The 19,950-nt window shown below is 37.7% G+C and overlaps 1 protein-coding gene across 2 annotated transcripts in view; it reads right to left on the bottom strand.

Moving 5' to 3' along the window:
* The window catches only part of slc25a21 (solute carrier family 25 member 21), an 82,038-nt gene that overhangs the window by 19,784 nt on the left and 42,304 nt on the right, over positions 1-19,950 (bottom strand). For both annotated transcript variants that reach the window (XM_043263642.1, XM_043263643.1), the window contains exon 3: positions 9,736-9,784. In XM_043263642.1, coding sequence (XP_043119577.1) covers positions 9,736-9,784 — 49 coding nt within the window. The remainder of the gene's footprint in view (positions 1-9,735; positions 9,785-19,950) is intronic.

Here is a 19,950-nt window from a genome sequence, read left to right as displayed (position 1 = left end):
GACAATTTACAGGAGTTCAGGCTGGGTATCTTTTTGGGCACACAGAGACGATAAATAAAGCAACCTTTGGCCTCCAAGCGTGAATAGATGAACTCAGGGTGGAAGACACCGAATGAGAAAGATTCTCCTCATATGGCTTTGACTGCCATGTCAAGAGGTCAGCAGTAAGTCATTCAGGCGGGTGCCTGATGGGGCCGTAAAAGTGGCCTGTGTCCATTGGATGAGAAGGTTTACCGAGGTGAGCAGCCTTTCATATCGGCAACAGATTAACATCTTAGAGGGGTGTCCCCAGCATCCAATTTTGTAGATTCCCAAATAGCTTGTAACTCGTGCCTAAGAACCAGTTAAAAAAGCATCATAAATGAACGTCCAACACCATATTAAAGAGAAAGAAGAAAAGAGGGACTCTGAAACAGCAGGCAGTCAAGTGAGGGGGACCTAGGGATGGGGCACCAAACCAAAAGATTTAAGACCAGTGGAGCTTGTAAACAAATTTAAATCTATCCTAATTAAATGCACATGAGAGCAAGGTCAAGGATAGAAGATGGTCTTATCCCACCAATGCCAAAGTTTCCATTTCTGTAGTACACTGGGATGGCCCAACACACTGAAGCCCAGAGGTGGCAGGGCCATAGTCCGCTTTAAGCTGGCTGACTCCACTGCTGACCTTGGGGTCACCTCATTTCCTCATGCCCCTTACCTACCCTGTCATAAAAGCCTTGGACCAAATGTCACAGCCCGGGGAATGGAAGATAATGGGAAAGATTTGGCAACAGAAGATGCCTCAGGAATTCCAAAAAGCGTCACCAGGCTTCCCTCGCTTACTGAAAGAAGTTCACAATAGAAAAGAAGATTGGGATAAGATGAACCTTTTGTTTTCACATAAGTCCTCTAGCCAGAATATCAGGAGTAAAACCTTTAGACAGTTTTGGAGATAGATATTTACTCTTGAGAAGAGTTGAGGGCTGATTCAGCTGGCCTTGGAGCCAAGCTCCCGGTTGTAAAGTCAACAAACAGAGGAACTGCGAAAAGCCCAAAGGCTTTGTTAAAAGATCCAGCTCTCAGAATCCCTCTCAAAGTAAACCCAGAAAGAAAAGATATACTTACAGGTGACGATATCTGTGAGTTCATCAAAATCCTCCAATGACCTTCTGTACTCTGTTTTTATAGGACCAGAGCTCCATCCTGGATAGCCAGGTGAAGGTGAAGGTAAGGCCAATGTGGAGCTTCTACGGGTGAAATGAGCACTGGGGGTAAATAACCCTACCATCTCCACCTGACCCCAGACTCCCTGTAAAATGGCGAACTCTGAGAGCTTTGACAGGAAAGAAAATGAGAATAAAGAGCAGGAGAACACCTCCTCTTTGTATTTTTTATAGACAGAACTGAAGTGTCTCAGGTCCAGGCCGAGTGCTAGGGCCTTGTCCCCTTTCAGACCCTGTATGTAATGGGCCAGCACCGGGTCCGACAGGGGGGGCTGTGCCCCGCTGGACGACGGGCTTGATGGGTTGAGGCCTAATAATGATGGTGTTAAAAAAAAAGCCCTGTGGGAAGGGCGGGAGGTTACTGGGTTGATCAAAAGGCTTGAGTTTGATGGGTTTGCCTTTAAAAGGGCAGGCCAAACTTTTAAAAAAGGTCTCTTAAATTTGCCTTGTTAAATAAAGGGTATTCCCCCAAAGAATGGAGCGTGGAGTGGGAACTGCATTATTTCATTTATGACTATAATATCAACCCCATGATAAACAAGGTTCCATGAGCGAAAAACCATCCTGCAAATTCGGCATTTATATATTTCTATGACTTCCTTTTTCCTTTTTATAATTGAAACTGTGTGACTGTAGCTGTGACAGGAAAGATTTTTAAATAGCTGGCATTTGATATTGGCCATCTATGTTTCCAGTCTGTTACAATGATAACCAAATATTGCATGGTATAAGTAAGGCAAAAAATAGCTGGAAAATTACTATAAATTTAATTGTACATTTTTGCCAATATATTCGCTTCAATTCAGTTCATTCAACCCACGAACAATGAGTGTTTTTTTTCAACTGTAAGAATGGGAGTAAAACAAATATCACTATCGCTGATTTCTTTATAAACTTAATTATTCACCAATGTTTTTGGTCATGGCATTTGAATCATTCAGTCTTTAATTCTTCTTAGACATGCTAATATGTTTTACATTTGCTGCCTCTGAATCAGAGACACTTTCATCAGGAGCTGCAATGAAAGCAAAATTAAAAAAAAAAGCGAAACACGGACGTGAACAAGGTTTCTTTTACACACAATCAGCGGTGCGTAAGAGAATCCAGAAGGCAGCATTAAAAGGAAATCTATTTTTTACAGCCAGACAGTTAATTTTAATGAGCAGGATCATAAAGATGGCAGACGTCCATAGCAATGGTACATGAGGTTAAACCTCTTTAACCTAAATGCTCCAATATGGAAGAGGACCAATCGACCCTCTGTGATCATGCTACTCATGAATATCAATTAATACTCTGACTACATTAATCGGACTGTAGACAAGCAAAACACCATTGATACTTGAGTATCGTGGTGAATATAAATGTAAAACCAATGAAACACAATGCTTTTGGAAAACCACAGGGAAATTTCTCTCTTAAAACTTTCTTGATTCAGTGCAGACATACATAGCTGCTTTCCTCTGTTCTTTTGGCTTTTCAGGCTAATACCGCTGGGCCCGTGGCTGGAGGTGGCCTATAAAGCTAAGCCTTTGGAGGGAAGGAGATAAAGCAGAAGAGAAGATGAAGATGGGGCAAAGGGGAAGTGATAAAGTCATGGCGCTTGCGACACCGCATGCTTCTAGGTCTCGGTCTGGGTTAGGAAAGCTTGGGTTACAGTGGCACCACAGGCCAACCTGACCCACTGTGACTGGGGTAATGAAGCTGCCCAAGAGGGGGAGTGGGACAAGGAATGACGTCCTCAAGATGACCAGTCTGACAACCCACAAAAACGCTCCTTCTGATTTATACCTCAGGTTTCAAGACTCTGGCTGAATTCTTGTGAAAACCTTATGTCTCACTTTGCTAAAAAATTCCAAACACTTATAAGCAACAAAAATGACAAAGCAGGGGGTTATTGAAACACTATTTGGTCTACTGGTCTTATGGAAGCTTTTCACAAACATGCAGGTATCATGTTCAACCGACCCCAATTGGGCACTTTTCTTACCTTTATTGCATTTTAAATCTGGTAGAAGCTTTTAACAGAAGTAAACAGGATGGGTTTATAAAGCTGGAATGTTAGTAAGTTAAGACACCTCTTAAAAGTGCAACATGTGACAATATGCTGAAATAACTGTGAAAAATGACAAGTGGTAATTAAATGTAAAATTTAAAGCAGCATTTAATGTAACAACTAGGTTGCTAATTAAAGCACATAAAATACAAACACTTTTTTTAAAAACACTTTACAATTACAGAGAATTCATATTAGGTAATTTTAAATAAATATTAGTTAATTTATTGGCAAAAAACAAGATATTAATAAATTATCTTTTTATCATTATAACCATAACCTACCATTTATTAATCAAGTTTTCTGTTGAAGTCATTTTTTCTTTGCTTTTCCCTTACAAAGATTTATATATATATATATATATATATATATATATATATATATATATATATATATATATATATATATATCTTACACACACACACACACACACACACACACACACATTTATCATCTAAACAAACTTTTTGGAACTTAAAATATCAAATTGAGAGATTCTGGTTAATCCGTCTCAGTCCAGCTTAGTTATGGCTGCTTTGAAGTTAGGAAATGGCTGGCTGAGGATGGTGGAGACTCCTTAAGACAGCAGGAGATTGGCAGTTCTTACACAGACGGTTAGGACAGTGTAGAGCGCGGTCATCAATACTGCCCTCTCTGCTTCTTCAGCAATAGAAACCGGACTCTCTGAATTACAGCTCTACATTTGCACCTCTCACCCCCTGCCTGGTCCGAACACAGCCGCTGCAAAACAAAACTCTGAAAGAGTGGGTCACAGATGCTGTGAGGCGTCTGACAGACACAGGAGACAAATGAGTTTTCATCAGGCACTTTACTGCTTCTCTAAAACGGCTCATTTCAGCACACTGGGACATTTTTGCTTTATTTAGTATGTTTGTAACATAATGCATTTAGGTGTTTGTGACAACTCCTTCAAGCAGACCTGTTTAATACCAGGTCATAATGTGCAATGGCAGTCACATCAGCAGGGGATCACACAGCTGGTACCTGGTCACATTAGCTGATCTTTTCTACAATCTGAAGAGAATGTGAGGGGTGCATTCCTGCACAAAGAAATTTGATGATATTTTGGGCTTGATATGAATATGGTCTCTCCTTTAAAGGAACAGTTCTCTCATCATTTGCTCAAATTCACTTCAATTTCCTTCATCTGAAGATATTCTGAAGAATGTTTCAGTATGATCAAAGCCAAAACAACATTGAATGCCACTTTAAATTAAATAGTTTTCAAAATATCTTCATTTGTGCTCCATAGGAGACTGAAAGCCATAAAGGTTTGTTTCAATAGCTGAAACGTGATATGCTAACAAAATGGGAATGTGTGTAATAGACATACTTTATTTAAGCACCAGATGTGTTACAACTGTTCTACTCTCACAATTATTATTATTACTAACGGCAGAACACCAATATTACCAACATACAGTAATATTCATGTGTCACGCTATCATACTATTCGTTCAATGCTTCATTCCAGGAAAGTGAAAACATCCCTTACATATTTAAGCCCACAAACGAAAAGCGAGCGAATTCGTTAAGGTATGTAAACTGTTCTCTGATGAAAATTCGTTTCATGCTCCGAGTGAGGATTTTTGCTGCCAAGTTTCATTCTTTTCACCTAAACACACATTTAATGTAATTTAGTCTCAGGCAAGGAATGGACCTCAGTGGTTTGTATTGTGTGACGCCAGAACTTTTGATATGATTTCAGTCTTTAGTTATTACCTCAAAGTAATTATTACTGTTATTATTGCATACACCTGATTTTCCATGATCTTTGTTAAGCTTAGCAGTCAATATTATACTCCGTACACCCGGGTGAAGACTTTGGCCAAAAAATGTCAGTGGTAAGCCACTAATATAAAAGCTTTTTAATTCCCTTTCTAAACCACAAATAGTAGTGCCTTGAGTTATTTTGGACCAGCTTTAGATTTCCCCTTTATAATGAAACATGCCACAACCAATGTTCTGCTGACTTCTTTCACTGGAATTGTGAGTATTTACTGTCCGACCGCTGATGTGATTGGAGTCTCGGCTTCCTAAGCACAGATAGCCACAGTCGGGGTACCTGTGTGCAGTTTACACCATCAGAGCCGTCAGCCGGGGCAGGGTAGGATTAAGAGATCACTGGAACACAGCTGAGAGACGTGCTGCTTTACTGGGCCGGATCGGCTCTTAGTCCTCTGAGCTTTGAGCCCTGCTGTTTAAGGGCTGGTTTGAGGGATTCCTTCAAGAGTGCACCAGGGTTCAGCCACCAGTCGGGGGTGGAAGACTGTGGGCTCCTCTCTCAGCGTCACCGTTCCTGGGGACAGGACGTCATCTGTCACTGTCCTCGTCAAACATTACTATCTATCCCCAGTGAAGCTCACTTTCAAGCGTGCTGGGATCTGATGAAGATCACAGTGTTGTCACAGTGACTCTCGTGAGGAGGTATCTCCAGGTTGTTTTAATCATTAGTGGTGGAGGAACATAGATAAACGTGTAGATTCATGGCAAACAGAGATATGGTAGATCACGCAATGCCAGGGTCAGTGCTGGTGCTTTATTTCAGGGAGATAATAAGTTTGATTTATATGTAGTATTACAATTGTTATTTTTGAATTGTAACGTAACATCATATTCTTCATATATTATAACTATTTAAACGGGAATCTATTTATTGATATATACAGACATAAAACCTCAACCCCCCAAAATGTTATAATTTATTCATAAATGTTAATATTTATAAATATAGGAAAAAAAAAATTAACTGTGCTTGAAATGTTTAAAATTTCCCAAAGGTTTTCCTCTCCTATTATTTAATATTATATAGTAGTAATGCTGGGCAACAATTAGTCACATCAGAAAAAAGATTTTTGTGGATACTAATTATTAGGCAATTATACATTACACGTTCATGTATATATTTAAGAAAATATGTTTTTATATATATTAAATAAATTATATTTATATAATGTAAATATTCTGTAAATATATACTTTGTGTTTTTATATAATTATAATGTACAGTAGACACACATACATATATACAGACACACACTTTTATTCTTGATCTATTCAAATGTATTATATTTGATCTATTCAAATGTAGTAATTTGACTATATGCATATATACATATTTATACACACACACTTTCATATAATAAAAAAATATATATATATATATATATATATATATATATATATATATATATATATATAAAATCAACTTTTTTCAATAGAGCTATTTATATTACTATGAAGGTAAAAAACAAACCAGTTTAGCACAATATGCATTCATAAATCAATAAAATAAACTTGAACGATAATTTTATTTTTCTATACCTTCCTGCCCATTTCAAAAAGAACAACAACGGAGACTGTAGGAGGGGCTTAGGATGTGTTTGGGGTGGGGTGAGGCGACGTAACCTGAGCCCTTCAACAAGAGCAATGCAAGCTCATTCCTGGTCTCTAATGAGTGCGGCAGGGCGGCCGGCATGATGATCAGAGTCAGATGGGGTGCCCCGAGCAGCCGCCCCCTGCCGAAAGTGCCGCCTGACACCCTTTGTTACCTCCAAGTGAGCTGAGACCAGCCCATGAACCATGTAACTAGGTGGTTTCCAGGTTAATGAAAAGCTGTAACTCCAGTCTCACTGTCTCCTTAGAAGTCTAACTAACCCCTGAAACCCCCTACTCTCACCCTAGCAAGCCCCCTTTGAAAAAAAGGCAACATTCCAACCCAGAAATGAGCACCGTTGAACGCAAATGAATATAAGTGGCACATAGACCTGTCCTCTTCTAAGAGACGTTTATTGTGAAAGACCGCTCTGATCTGAATGTATGGCGGCGACTTATGACGGTCAGAGGAAGAGAGACCCATAATTTCACATTCAGCTGGAAGTGCTTGATTCTGAATATAAACAAGTACGAAGAATGGTAGTAAGACTTTAAAGTAAACATTGATTTAACCTTACAAACAATCATGGCCTTGAAATATATCCTCTTAATGTTCTCCTAATCTGCTTCCAGATGTTTGTTTGTGAGTTTGTGTGTGTGTCTGAGATCGACGGCCCCCTCAGTCGTCTAATTCCTGTCTCCGCCTCTTCATGGCTCCAGCACCCTCATTTGCACAGGGTAAATATGTATTCCCAAGTATACATTTTGTCAGGTTCCCCTCAGAAAAAAGCCTTTGATTCCACTAAGGCGGCTCGTTGAAGAGAGCGAGGGGGTGAAAAAAAAAAAAAAAAACTGTTCGCTGCAGTTGGCATCTAATTTGGAGCAGCGGACATTAAAGCGGCAGCCAGTCACTAATAGGAGCCATTCCTGCAGCTAGCGTCGGAGAGGAGGTGTGCTGGGCATTTGTGCTTCAGCAGCTCTCTGAGACCTATGCTAATAGATTTCAGCTCTGCTAACCCCTCATTCTGCCAATTAGCCTGCTTTAGTGTGACTGAAAACCCAAGAGAGAGAAAGAAAGAGGGAGAACCAAAGCGGTACGCAAGTAATACAGCAACTAGATTTTGTTGCATTTTTTCAGATATTTGAGTAGCTGTCACCTGTTGCAAACCGTTTATAAAAAAACAAAACAATTTAAGCACTGAAGTTTTTTCTTTATAAGCCAGGTAGATGAACAGACAGACAGAACGATATTCAGCATGACAGACAGATAGATAGATGGATAGATAGATAGATAGATAGATAGATAGATAGATAGATAGATAGATAGATAGATAGATGTATAGAATGAAAAATAGAATGAGAGACAGTAGTAGAATCATAAACAGAAGGATAGAACAATGATAGAATATTAGGATTATAGATAGAACGACAGACAGAATGACAGATAGATAGATAATCAGGGCACATATGCACAGCACGGTCTCATGTGTTACACTGTTGACTGGATGCACTCACACTAACAGGGAAACCCACAGAAAACAAATAAATAAAACTGCTGCTCTTTACACGGGCTTTTATCACTTCTTGAGGAAGAGCATTACAAAGAAAATAGAGAGTGCACTTTTAACCCTGACCCTGTGTGAGGAGAGAGCAGCCTAACTGTGGCCTTACCTGTAATAAACCCTCAACCGGCAGCACCAGATCCTAAATCACTCTACAGGACTCTAGAGTATCGAATGTCGCCGCTTACAAGTGTACACACAGACACAGTGCCGCAAGCAAACTCATGCAAATAGACACAAAGAAACCCAAACAAGCCACCTTCGCTACCACGTCCTCTCCGAAGTACAAATATCTAATTATCATCTCAAAAAGTTTATTTACCAGAAAACGGTGGCGGAAAATGTGAAACATCGTAGCGCATGTGTGAGGGGTGTTAGTCACAGAGACAGAGGTCTTGGCAGGGCACCCAGAAGCTGTAAAGGTTTAGTACCGGCCCACAACCTGTTTACGCCATACTGAGCGACTCCAGTGTGAGGGCCCTGATTCATTTTCTCTTTCCCTCTCTTCAACATTCCTTCTTTCCTGCATGACTGAGGGAAAGAGGTATCGCTTCCCGAAATATTCAGAACTTATTAGTATTACTAGAGAGAATTGTAAATAATTTAATGATTTTGGGTTATGGTAATGTTTCCATTTTCATCATGATTCTTATACAAGAGAAAGGATAGTAAATAATAAAAAATTAAAAATAAAATGTATAAAATTAATATATAAAATATATAAAAATTAAAATGGTGTAATTATTAAAATAGTTATTACTATTATTATTTTAGGCAGCATAAATTCTAATGACTGACCATAACTAAAAAAACAACAACAACACTATTAAATATACCAAAATTATTATTATGTATTAATTATTAAGAACTAGTGATTGATTACAAATTAACACATTTGTTTGGGAATCAAACTACACTGGTCACACTATATAAATTCAGAAGCTTATGAACTATTAGTCCGTTTTTATAATTTTTTTTATTTTTATGGAACAGTATATTCATATTTTAGACAAAGTATGAAAAAAGTTGTTTTGTATTAAATAAATAAATATATTTGTTTTAAAATTGCTAATTAAATTTGATAATGATTTTTTTTTTTTTATCTTTTTCATGTTTTATTTCTCAAAAAATGTCATATGGATAAAAAAAAAAAAAGTTTCATCAGTCCAGTAAATGTCTTGAAAAAAATCTTTAAATATTATTAACAATCTTAAAGTGATCCTTACCTTTACTTTACAAATGTATCACATTTTTAAGAATTATAACAGAGGGTTGATAATTCAGAGGGTTCACAATTCACATAGAATTCACATAGAAGCACAGGCATTAAACAAGGGATATAATTGAGTGAAACAATGAAATAAGTATGTGAGCAATTTGAGAACATTAAAAGTATTACTTAAACACTGAAGGAGCATGAGTAAAATCATTTTCCACAGAAATATTCCACTACTGCCACAAGAGGAAAAAAAGGAAATGAAGCCTCGAATTAAGCACAGAAAGGAACAATATTTTACCTGGTCTTCACAACATCCAATGGGTGCATCAAGCAAATCTCCACAAGACCTACAGAGGACAAAAATCATAAGTAATTATGTATCTGCCCTGTTAAAACCGACATAAATCAGTCATTAAACCAGGACACGAGCACAACCGAACATGTTATTATTCGCTCACAGGCCATTAAGCTGTCATTACCAAATGCCAAGCTTTCTTTCCGTCTCTTTCACTCACTCTTGTTATATTTCAAGTAATATTTCAGTATAATCCGATTTCATTCAAGAGCCTTTTTGCGTTACACAGTGATTTTTTTCGTCGCAAACACAGCTCCATTTCGTACAAACACTTGTAAAGTCCCTCGAGACTCAAACGTTCGACCTAATCCACAAATATTTCACCGCGTTAAATTGGTGATGCATTATACACGACGATCCATATATTTGTAAATACAAATAAAAAGTCACAGATGTGTTGTGTGTGATTCCATTCGCCATATGTGTGCGGTTTTGTGTGTGTCTACATTCAGTAGACGGAGGGTTTTCCCCTCAAAAATCCCTATGTACCAGTCCCCTGAACTCACATCCGACAGGAGCTGCTTGGCCAGCAGCCACCTTCATCACTCTGATCTTGTTTTTGCCTCCTTGCCACTCCACTGCAACTGACAAGCATGCGGGAAGGGATCTGGCAACAAAATGGCCTCCATGCAGAGATGTGGGACGTTGCGCTCGCCTGGCCTGCAAGTCATTACCATCATCCATTTTATTCGGTTCCAACGTGCTGATGGACGTAAAATCCCAAAGTATTTTCGAATCCTATTTTATCTGGACCGGCCCACAGAGAGGCTGCCGTAATGGCCTTCCCAATGCCAGGATTCCAGTTCATATGCACTCCAGCCATGACAGAGGGGGGGCGAGGGCTGTTTAACATGCTGAATAATGGTGATTTCACACCGCAAAACACGGCGAATACTTCAGATGTTGTTACCACACAGATCGGGTTCCGTTTAATGGAGACGGTGCACAACAGCTGAAACCGTAGGCCATATATGTGTTGGGCTGCAAGTTACGCAAGTAGTTAACAGCTCTGTTTTGCACTAAACAGTTCACTTTGTTTTTTTGTCTTTTTTAGTTCGAGGTAGCTGTAAACAAACAGATTGAGGGGGTGTTCGATGCATTGCAGTGAGATTATGCATCTGCATTGCAATTCTCAGCTCTGTTCAGGCGTTTACTTTAATGGCTTCCTTCACAGATTCCTCTATGTGTACACAGCTGCCGAGAAATATGCTCCTATTCTAATTTCTTCCATTAAATGTATTGTCCATAAACAAGACATTGGCTCCTTGGGGATTTTCCAGGAAAGTAATAATCAAGAGAAATTCCAAAGAGGAATTGCAATAGACTTCGAAATAGATACGCACAAAGGTGATGCACAGTGCTGTCGCTTTGTATGTAAACGTGTGTCTTTCGAACGGTGGATGTGGTATATTCATAAACAAATCCCAGCAGTGGGACAGGACGAGGTGGTGGGAGGCGTTTCGAGGCTGACACGAGCTTGTGGAAGATGCATCAGTGGGACCAAAATGGGGAGAAAGCGGGCAAATTAGGTGTGTCATAGTCTCGTCGTCGCCCAAGGTGATATAGTGCTGTAACGTTTATCATTAATTAATCACGGCTGCCAGGGCATCACAGGGGAAAATAATGTTACGCACTCAGGAGACACATGTTTTCCATTTCAGCACTCTATCCATCCTGAGGAAATAAAAGAGAAGGAGGCCTGGGAGAGTCATCTCAGCAGCGAGACAGCTGGAGGAATAGACCCATCCATACTTGACGCTGAGGTGGAGCCGTAAAGTCATATTAAGGGTTATGTCTTTTTAAAACGCTATACCACTTGATAAACATTTTTATTGCAGTGAATTAATTTTGTAAAGTATATATGTATATACACACACACACACACACACACACACACACTGTATCAATGTAATAAGTTACATGTCTTAAAAATAGGAAGGTATAGATAAACATTACATTTTTACAAAACTATGTTTGAAAGTTAAACCGTTTTAGGTTTAAGGCCCTTACAGGCAAACATATGATCCGCTTAAAATGCAACCTATATATTTTGTATATAAATGTATATCAGGCATACATAAATAGCATAAGATAAAAGAATGCGTAATTTCCTATAAAATGCCAATTGCTGAATTTCTCCCACTTCCAGGATTTGAATTTAACATTGATTTCAAATTAGCCACATTCAGCGCAATACTTTTTTTTAATATTTTATGTAATTTTTTGTATATTTTACGTAATGTGTAAAAAATGCCTTCTTATTTAATTAATTAGTTTCTAATTTTATTTAACTGAAAACACACACTGGACATCAATATACACTCAGTAATTTTAATGTAATGGAATAAACATTTAAAAAAAGCAACATACTTCTGTTGCTAAAAAAATTGCTTTTTTACTTCTACTTACAGTAATTCACTCCAAACTTAATTGAAATAAACACTGAAATAAAAAATAATGCAGCTGTATTTAAAATAAGCACCATATTTCTGCTATTAAATTCTTTAAAAAAAATAGTCCCCATTTAGATTCATTAAAAGTACGTCACCATGTGACCAGTCAAAATTGTTTTTTGTGGCAATCAACATCATGCCAAAAGTGTTTTTCGATTGAGCTTAACTTGAATTGAACTCAGATGTATATTCACCAATCCTATATTTTTGTGTTGATAGGAATGTTGTTTGAGGACCAACAAAATGTTTTTGATCCCAAAACACATGCTACTTGGCAAAATCCCGGTCACTTTTGAGGTAAATGTGGAGGAAGCCTGAATCCGTGTGAACCCTGTTGCTGCTCTGAACAGTACAAGAGGGGCTCGTAGAGGATCAAAGGTAGGAAGCAGTGAGTAGTTGAGAAAGCCTGTCACTCATTTGAGTCTAATGAACTCCATGTTTGGCGGAAAAGAAAAGAACACCCTAGTTAAGCAACAACACTCGAGAGTTATCGTCTAAGAGCTTCCAAAGAGGGGAAAATGCACAAACAAGGTGAGAGGGCCAAAGAATAAACCACAGCCATCGTTGGCGTGTTCCATATGGGTGGATTTAAGTGAGCAGGAAAAAGACGAAGAGGGGGGCAAGAGATGGAAGGACTGAAAGGGAAAGCAAGACTTTCCCTACACAACACTAGCAAGTAATTAAAACGGCTTAAGTGGATGCAAGCTGTGCTCTTGAAATAAGAAAGTCTCTGAGCTTCAGCCGCAATGTATGAAGAATTGGTCACGTTGTTGGCCAAGAAATTATTGGTAGAACCACGATGGGAACAGGGTCATCGTTAAGGGGCCCAGTTTGGTACAACCTACTCATTGTTCCCAGGGGAGAGATGATCCACCCACTAAACATTTGTCCCGAACTCTGTAAAGTTTTGCACTGGATGGGAACAAAATCATTTTGGTATACAAGGCAATATGGCTGGGTAAAAATATATCTATATATCTATATACATACACACAAACAATCTGTTCAAAATTAATGATGATGATGATGACGATACTATTACTATTAATACCAATATTACTAATTCATCTTTAACATCAAAGGAATAAATGATATAAAAAATATATTCAAATCATATATTCAAATAAAAAAACTGCTGGCTGTCAGTGTGTATGTATATAATATATTGACAGTGTACATAACACATATGCTAGATTTCTAGATTCCTAGTTCAATTTAGAGAGAATCACATGTAGGCAAAATGGAAAGTGCTAAATATACACTCACTGCAAAAAAAAAGTTGCCAGAACCTCAGTAGAAAGAAATATAACTTGCAACATGTACTGGACTTAAATTTACAGTAAAGTACTTAACCATCATTTAGCCTACTTTGACAAGTGACAGAAAAGTCACATGATGCTTCATTTATAGCTTTTCAAGCTGAAGTAACTTTTACATTTAACAGGTTTTACTGTATTTTTTACAGTATACAAAATGAATCAGATAATATGTATCACAATGTTGTTATTATTACCTAAAACAAGAACTATTAAAATGGTTTAAAGTTTAAAATTAAGTGTTAGTTTACTTACAATAAAATATTACATAGAAAATAACCCTAAAAGATTACAAACACTGCCATGGCAATTGACTAAGATTAACAAAAAAGTAGTTAAATTGACAAAAATGTAAGAAGCACATAACAAAATTACTAAACAAATACTATAATGGTGTGTATATATATGAATAAAATTTAGCTGGTGTATCGATACCCAGTCCTTGGACAATAAAGTTCAACTCTACGCTCCTCTGTGTTTCTACAGAATTGCAAGGTAATGTTAATGGTAAGTAATGTTGTTTGTCCAACAAAATATTTGTCACTGGAGCATAGAAACATCACACATGTGTGGAGGTAGAGAAAAAATGTATGATTCCACTATTTGCATGTTTTCCTTGACAGCTGAGTACAAGTGAACAAACTCTTATGATGAGCGTGTCAAGATTAAAGACATTATGCAGATGCGAAGGACACGACTGGATGCCTTATCAGATATTAAGCCAGGCATAGCTTTATGATTGTGTAGTATTTACTGAACTCAATTGGATGGAAAACACGAGCCTTGTTTTTTTTTTTTACAGTATTTCCGTGTTGGATCATGGCATTGGTTTCGCTTATCAGCTCCAGTATCTACCTAAAAAAGCAATGCAAATGACAACCACAGAATCAATATGAGCAGCTGCTGGCAACAACATCTAAGCTTGCTGTTGCATGACAACTTTATTTTACAACTGATCAACTGTCACAGCTGCTGTATCAGGAAGAGCGTAATCAAACATGACCAAGTGCCATTTCTGCCACATTCTGATCCAAAAATCTCCATAAGCTTCCTTAGGAAAAAAAGAAAATTGCACTCTGGGATTTCTGAGGCTGTCAGCACATGCTACTGTTTGATCACGTGACTTAAGTGGAGCAGAGAGTGGAGAAAGTGGAGAAATAGAAAGTCTCTTTCTGAACTCCTCTGTAATAGTGCCATTTAGTCAAAGTGCAGGCAGAAATTGACCTGCCATCTGGTTGGTGTTTTTAGGCTTAGTTCCGCCTCAATGAGTGACATATCATTGAGTTCCATTATTTGGCATGTCTTTTGTCTCTGAGCCACAATAGCACTGACAGTTTCTGTCATCTGAGGCGTCTACACCCGCAGATACATGCGAGAGAACAGCCACACATGCGCTGCAAACGATTGGTAAGGAGAGGCGATTGCCCTCAAGATGCTGTCACAAGCTACACTCTGCAACAAAGAAATCAATACATGTTTGTGAGTTTATCATTAGAGACATTATCTGTTTTAATGATGAACTCTTAATCGTGTAAATGATTTAACACAGCCTACGTGGAAATTGTGACGTAAGGATTTCTCAAATAAGGAGTGGGAAGACCATACTATAGGAAGTCATTAAAGCCAGGTGAGCAGGCATGAGGGGCATCACACAGACTCAGTAAGAGCAAGTGTGTACATTTTGATATGTCATACATTCCAGATACATATAATACATTATAGTACTATTAAAAAATAGTTATATATATTTGGAATCATTTCAAAAGGTTGGAGGATGGTAACGTTTTGGTAAATTGGACTCACCGAGACTGCATTTTAATAATTATAATACAGTAAAAATAGTCATTTTGTGAAATATTTTTTACAATTTGAAATAACTGTTTCTATTTTTACATATTATAAAATGTAATTTATTTCTGTGATGAAAAAAAATATATTTTCAGCAGTCTTTACTCCAGTATTCAATGTCACATGTAACAGAAATTATTTGGTTTCCTCCAGGATTATTTAGCAATAGGTAATTCATCAGCATTTATTTGAAATAGATTTTTAATTTTGATCAATATACTACATACTTGCTGTAAAATGAAGTGTAGAAAGTTAATTCTGGCAGGTCACATGACTGAAGCTTTTTTCTGCATGCTCTGGAGCAAATAACCCTTCTCCATCCACAGCTCCTCCTTTCACCACAGTCAGGACTTGGCTTTCTGATATTCCTTGATGAATTGGACTCCTTTTATCTTGAAAAATGTGTTACAATTAAATACCTTTAAGTGCATTAACGATATCTGCTTTGATTCTATTGTGTTTACCCTGGGGGGTTATTATTGCTGCTCTCTCTGCTCATTCATGACAAGCTGCATGAATGACCAGGGAATATTTGCCCAGAACAGAAACATATCGCCAAGCCAAACTGTATGCTAAGTGTCAATCATTTTAACGATAAAGGTCCTGACAGAAACAATATTAATTTCTTAAAAATTAAATAATACACTGCTAACCACTGCTGCATTACGAATTACCTTGATCATTAATCATTTGTCACCTAACTAGGTAAAAAAGGTCTACAGAGGCAGCACCACATGTACTCCAGGCAACAGGTCTTCAGTGTGCATTCATAATAGTCTGATATCTTCCCTGATAGAAGACCATACATCACCACGGTTAAGATCGCTATCTTGCAGTTGGTCTTGGCTCAGGCAAGTACCCGACTCTTGCTCCCACGCAAAAGTGAGAAAGGAAAATAGCACAGTGACAGTAAATGATTGCTCAACATGCACAGGTGTCATCAATCATCCAAAGACAGTGACTGAGTGAGCAGATTTCCCCTAAAAGCCTCCGAGGAAAGGTTAGCGAGCGAGGGAAGGGGCGATCACGTGAAATACGGTGTCGTGAAGGTGTGGTAGCAACCGAGCTGTCATAACTATCGGTGTTACTCGACTAACGCAGCTGTTGGCATTGGCTCATCAGCTACAAGGGTTACCATCACACTTGAGTTACTGCAAACCAGGCAGAAAATGCTCTTGGCTCCGTCTGCTCAAAGAAACTGTGATAAAAGACCAACAATTACTTGGATTATAGTTCATTTACATATCTAAATAATTTAGCTGGTGCTAATTCCTTCTCTTTGACACAACAATCAGAGAGAATGGCCTGGCATGACATGCTGGAAAAGTCAAGTTGTGCAACCATGCGTGAAATAGCAGCGATGATTTCGACAGATTTGCCGTTCATGACACTCCTCAAAAATTCTTTTACCAGATAATTCACTAAATGTTTCCTTGCCGGGTGTCGATCTTGTTGACAACAATATTAGGAGACCTCTGAACTCTCTCCTGAGATGGCTTGAGTGAGCTTTTTAAAGGTTGGCAATCTAGGAGTTGCGTGTAAAGCATTTCTTTTCACGTCGGTCCAGAGCGACGAGGTTTGGCCGTCTTCCCGCTTCCACCGGTAGCTAATCGAGCACACCCTCATCAACGGTGACACCTCCACACTAACCCTCGTGAATACAGCTTCTCAAAACACACAGACACAGGAATGCTAAACATACAGGCGGCACGACCGCACTGAACCATTTGTCATCTTGACTAACAATGAACATCTGATTAGCCATCAGATGTTTAAAAGCTCACACCAGCATCAGATTCCATCGAGGTGAAAATAAAAGCAGTAGGTGAAGTGTGAACTAGAGTATGCTGATTCGAACTTCACTAGTATCTGACTGTGGTTAGATCTAGGCCTATATACAGTATATATAAGTAAGCACACATTTAGCGAATCAAACCTGATGTTCGACTACAAAACCAGTCATAAGGGTCAATTTTTTAAAGCTGAAATAAATAATGGTTTCAAGTGATGTATGGTTTGTTAGGATGGGACAATATTCGGCTCAGATAGAACTTTCTAAAATCATGAAATTTGAGGTTGTAAAAATCTAAATAATGAGAAAATTGCCTTTAAATAAATCCTTAGCAAGGCATACATTTATATATTAATCATAGGAAATTTTTGAAACATCTGCATGGAACATGATCTTTACTTAATATCCTAACGATTTTTGGCATAAAAGAAAGAAATCACCAAATTTTCACCCAAACAGTTTATTGTTTTCGTTCTGGTTTCAAAATACTTTGGCACTGTGCATTTCAACTTAATTTGCATGCCATGGGCTATATGTTTTAGCAGAACTTAATGAATTTGACTAACAAAATGTTTAAATTAAATTTGGGTATTTTTTGTTATGTGAATGGCCTTTAGTTTTGAATGATTCACAATATAGAAGTTCCTTGTAACTAAAATAGTAAGGAAATTGTACTGTAAGTAAATCCCTGAAATGGAGAAAAGCTAGCATCAATCTACAGCTTACACAGGACTTTACATATTCAAATATGATAACTTGGGGTTGTTTCTGTTTAGAAGGAGAAAGAATGATGAAGACCAGAGAGAAGGAAAAAAACAAATGTCATTTGTCAAACATGGTTGATATTCACTTCCTAGAGGTTTTTTCCCCTTCAATGAATGGCTTTCATCTGTCTACTACAGCACTGGTCTAGATATTTTTGCACGTCTTAAACATCTCTTCATACTAAAATTACACTGCTGTATTCAAACAATGGTTAGCGAGAGGATTTCGATGCTACACATCGAAGGTTTTGTGGTAATACCATGGAACATGTATATGGAAATCATCCAGTACCAGAGTAAACGTCAAAGAACTATTGTTTAATCATCTGATAGTATCAGTGGTTCACAACGCTGCCTTTCCTCTAAAGTAACAAGAGGCAGGTTCTTTTTTTCCATTTCATTTTTTTGGAAAGACAATTATTTCAACACATATTTTCTATGACAAACATTATATATACTCAATAGTGTGGAATTCAGTTCAGTATTCAATGTGTAAAAAATTTATATATAACTTTGCACTTTGCTATTTTTTTTTTTTTTTTTTTTTTTACAATAAATGAATTAAATCCACATTAATTGCTTTTGTTTTCTGAAATATATATCATGTTTATATATGTCACTGATGCAAATATGTAAGTTTAACTTTTTACACAGTTTTTTTAATACATATTTATTAAACAAGGCCTGGCGTGACCTTACACGATCAAACATTCATGTAATTCTCTCATCACTGGTTCCTGCAGTTAGAAAATACCAGAGATCAAATTTCACAAAAACATAGATGATAACATTTGGATAACAAGGACTACAGTACATATAAACATACAAGAGATATCAAAAAAAAAAAAGGATGGACATTAGATGCAAATGTTGTGTTAACTGATGCTAACCAGGATACTAGAGATATATTTGGAGACGTAGTCCATTCTCTGGAAAAGTTTTAAGCAAATGAGGGAACCACCAAAGTATTACTAATATTGAATATGGGTAATTTCTTTTTACCTTTTCAAAACTAGAACAATACATGGTTCAGTTCACTTTAGAAGAGTGAACAACGACCGCCTGCTTAACAAATGCGGAACATACTTCAAAGTGAAAACAGTAATCCAAATGAAACTTTCAGATTTTCAGATTAAATCTTTTTTTTTTTTTTTTTTTTTCTCAGGCCCTTGCTGTTGACTACAAGCTATTTCTCGCAGCTTCAACTTGTAAAGCTAGCAAAAAAAAATTATTAACCCTAATTCCACACAAAACATTCGTAGCTGAACAATTTCCTCCTTAGCTCCCTGAAGCACAAGAGACGTACAAATAGCATGTTTCAGCGTTCAATTAACCAACACCTGAATAAGTTAACAAAACAAAAACCAACATATGCAAAACGTTGCCCACATTTACATTAACATTTCCACAGAACATACACAGAAGGAGCTATTGGAGTTAATGCACCGTTTCCTCAAACTAGCCTAGCCACGCACAATCTGATAAACCAGTCAACACCAAACAGGGGTGGTTGGGGCCGCCGGCTACAGGGCCCTGGATGAGTGGGTGTCAGTTTCATGGCTCTTAATGCGTTTCAACTGTTTGTCTGTGTTTTTGTTTATTTAAGCTGGTTTACTTGGGCATGCAGTCGGAGACCCACCCCACAGAACACACTCATTTAATACGCTCAGCCAAAAATGTACTTGAACTTGTGATATTTTAAATGCAATAATGATTGATATTACATAGGTAATTATTGTTTAACTTTTGATATATATATATATATATATAAAAGAACACTAATGTTTATCTGTGAACACTGGCCATTGGCATGCCATATAGTCATGCTGTGCCCTTTGTTGCGCATAATACACATGATATTTCTCCTGTCAATCACCCCAGAGGATGAGCTGTGTCATTACTGTCACCTAGTGGACAGTCATGAGAGAGTGAGAGGAAGGGGAGAGATGGACACACACCATTTGTGACAGCGTTACAAATAAATA

Source organism: Puntigrus tetrazona, chromosome 17 (genome assembly GCF_018831695.1).
Source record: "Puntigrus tetrazona isolate hp1 chromosome 17, ASM1883169v1, whole genome shotgun sequence".
Classification (NCBI taxonomy): domain Eukaryota; kingdom Metazoa; phylum Chordata; class Actinopteri; order Cypriniformes; family Cyprinidae; genus Puntigrus; species Puntigrus tetrazona.
The sequence above is the reverse complement of the archived record's forward strand: the minus strand, read 5'-3'. Positions and strand labels throughout refer to the sequence as shown.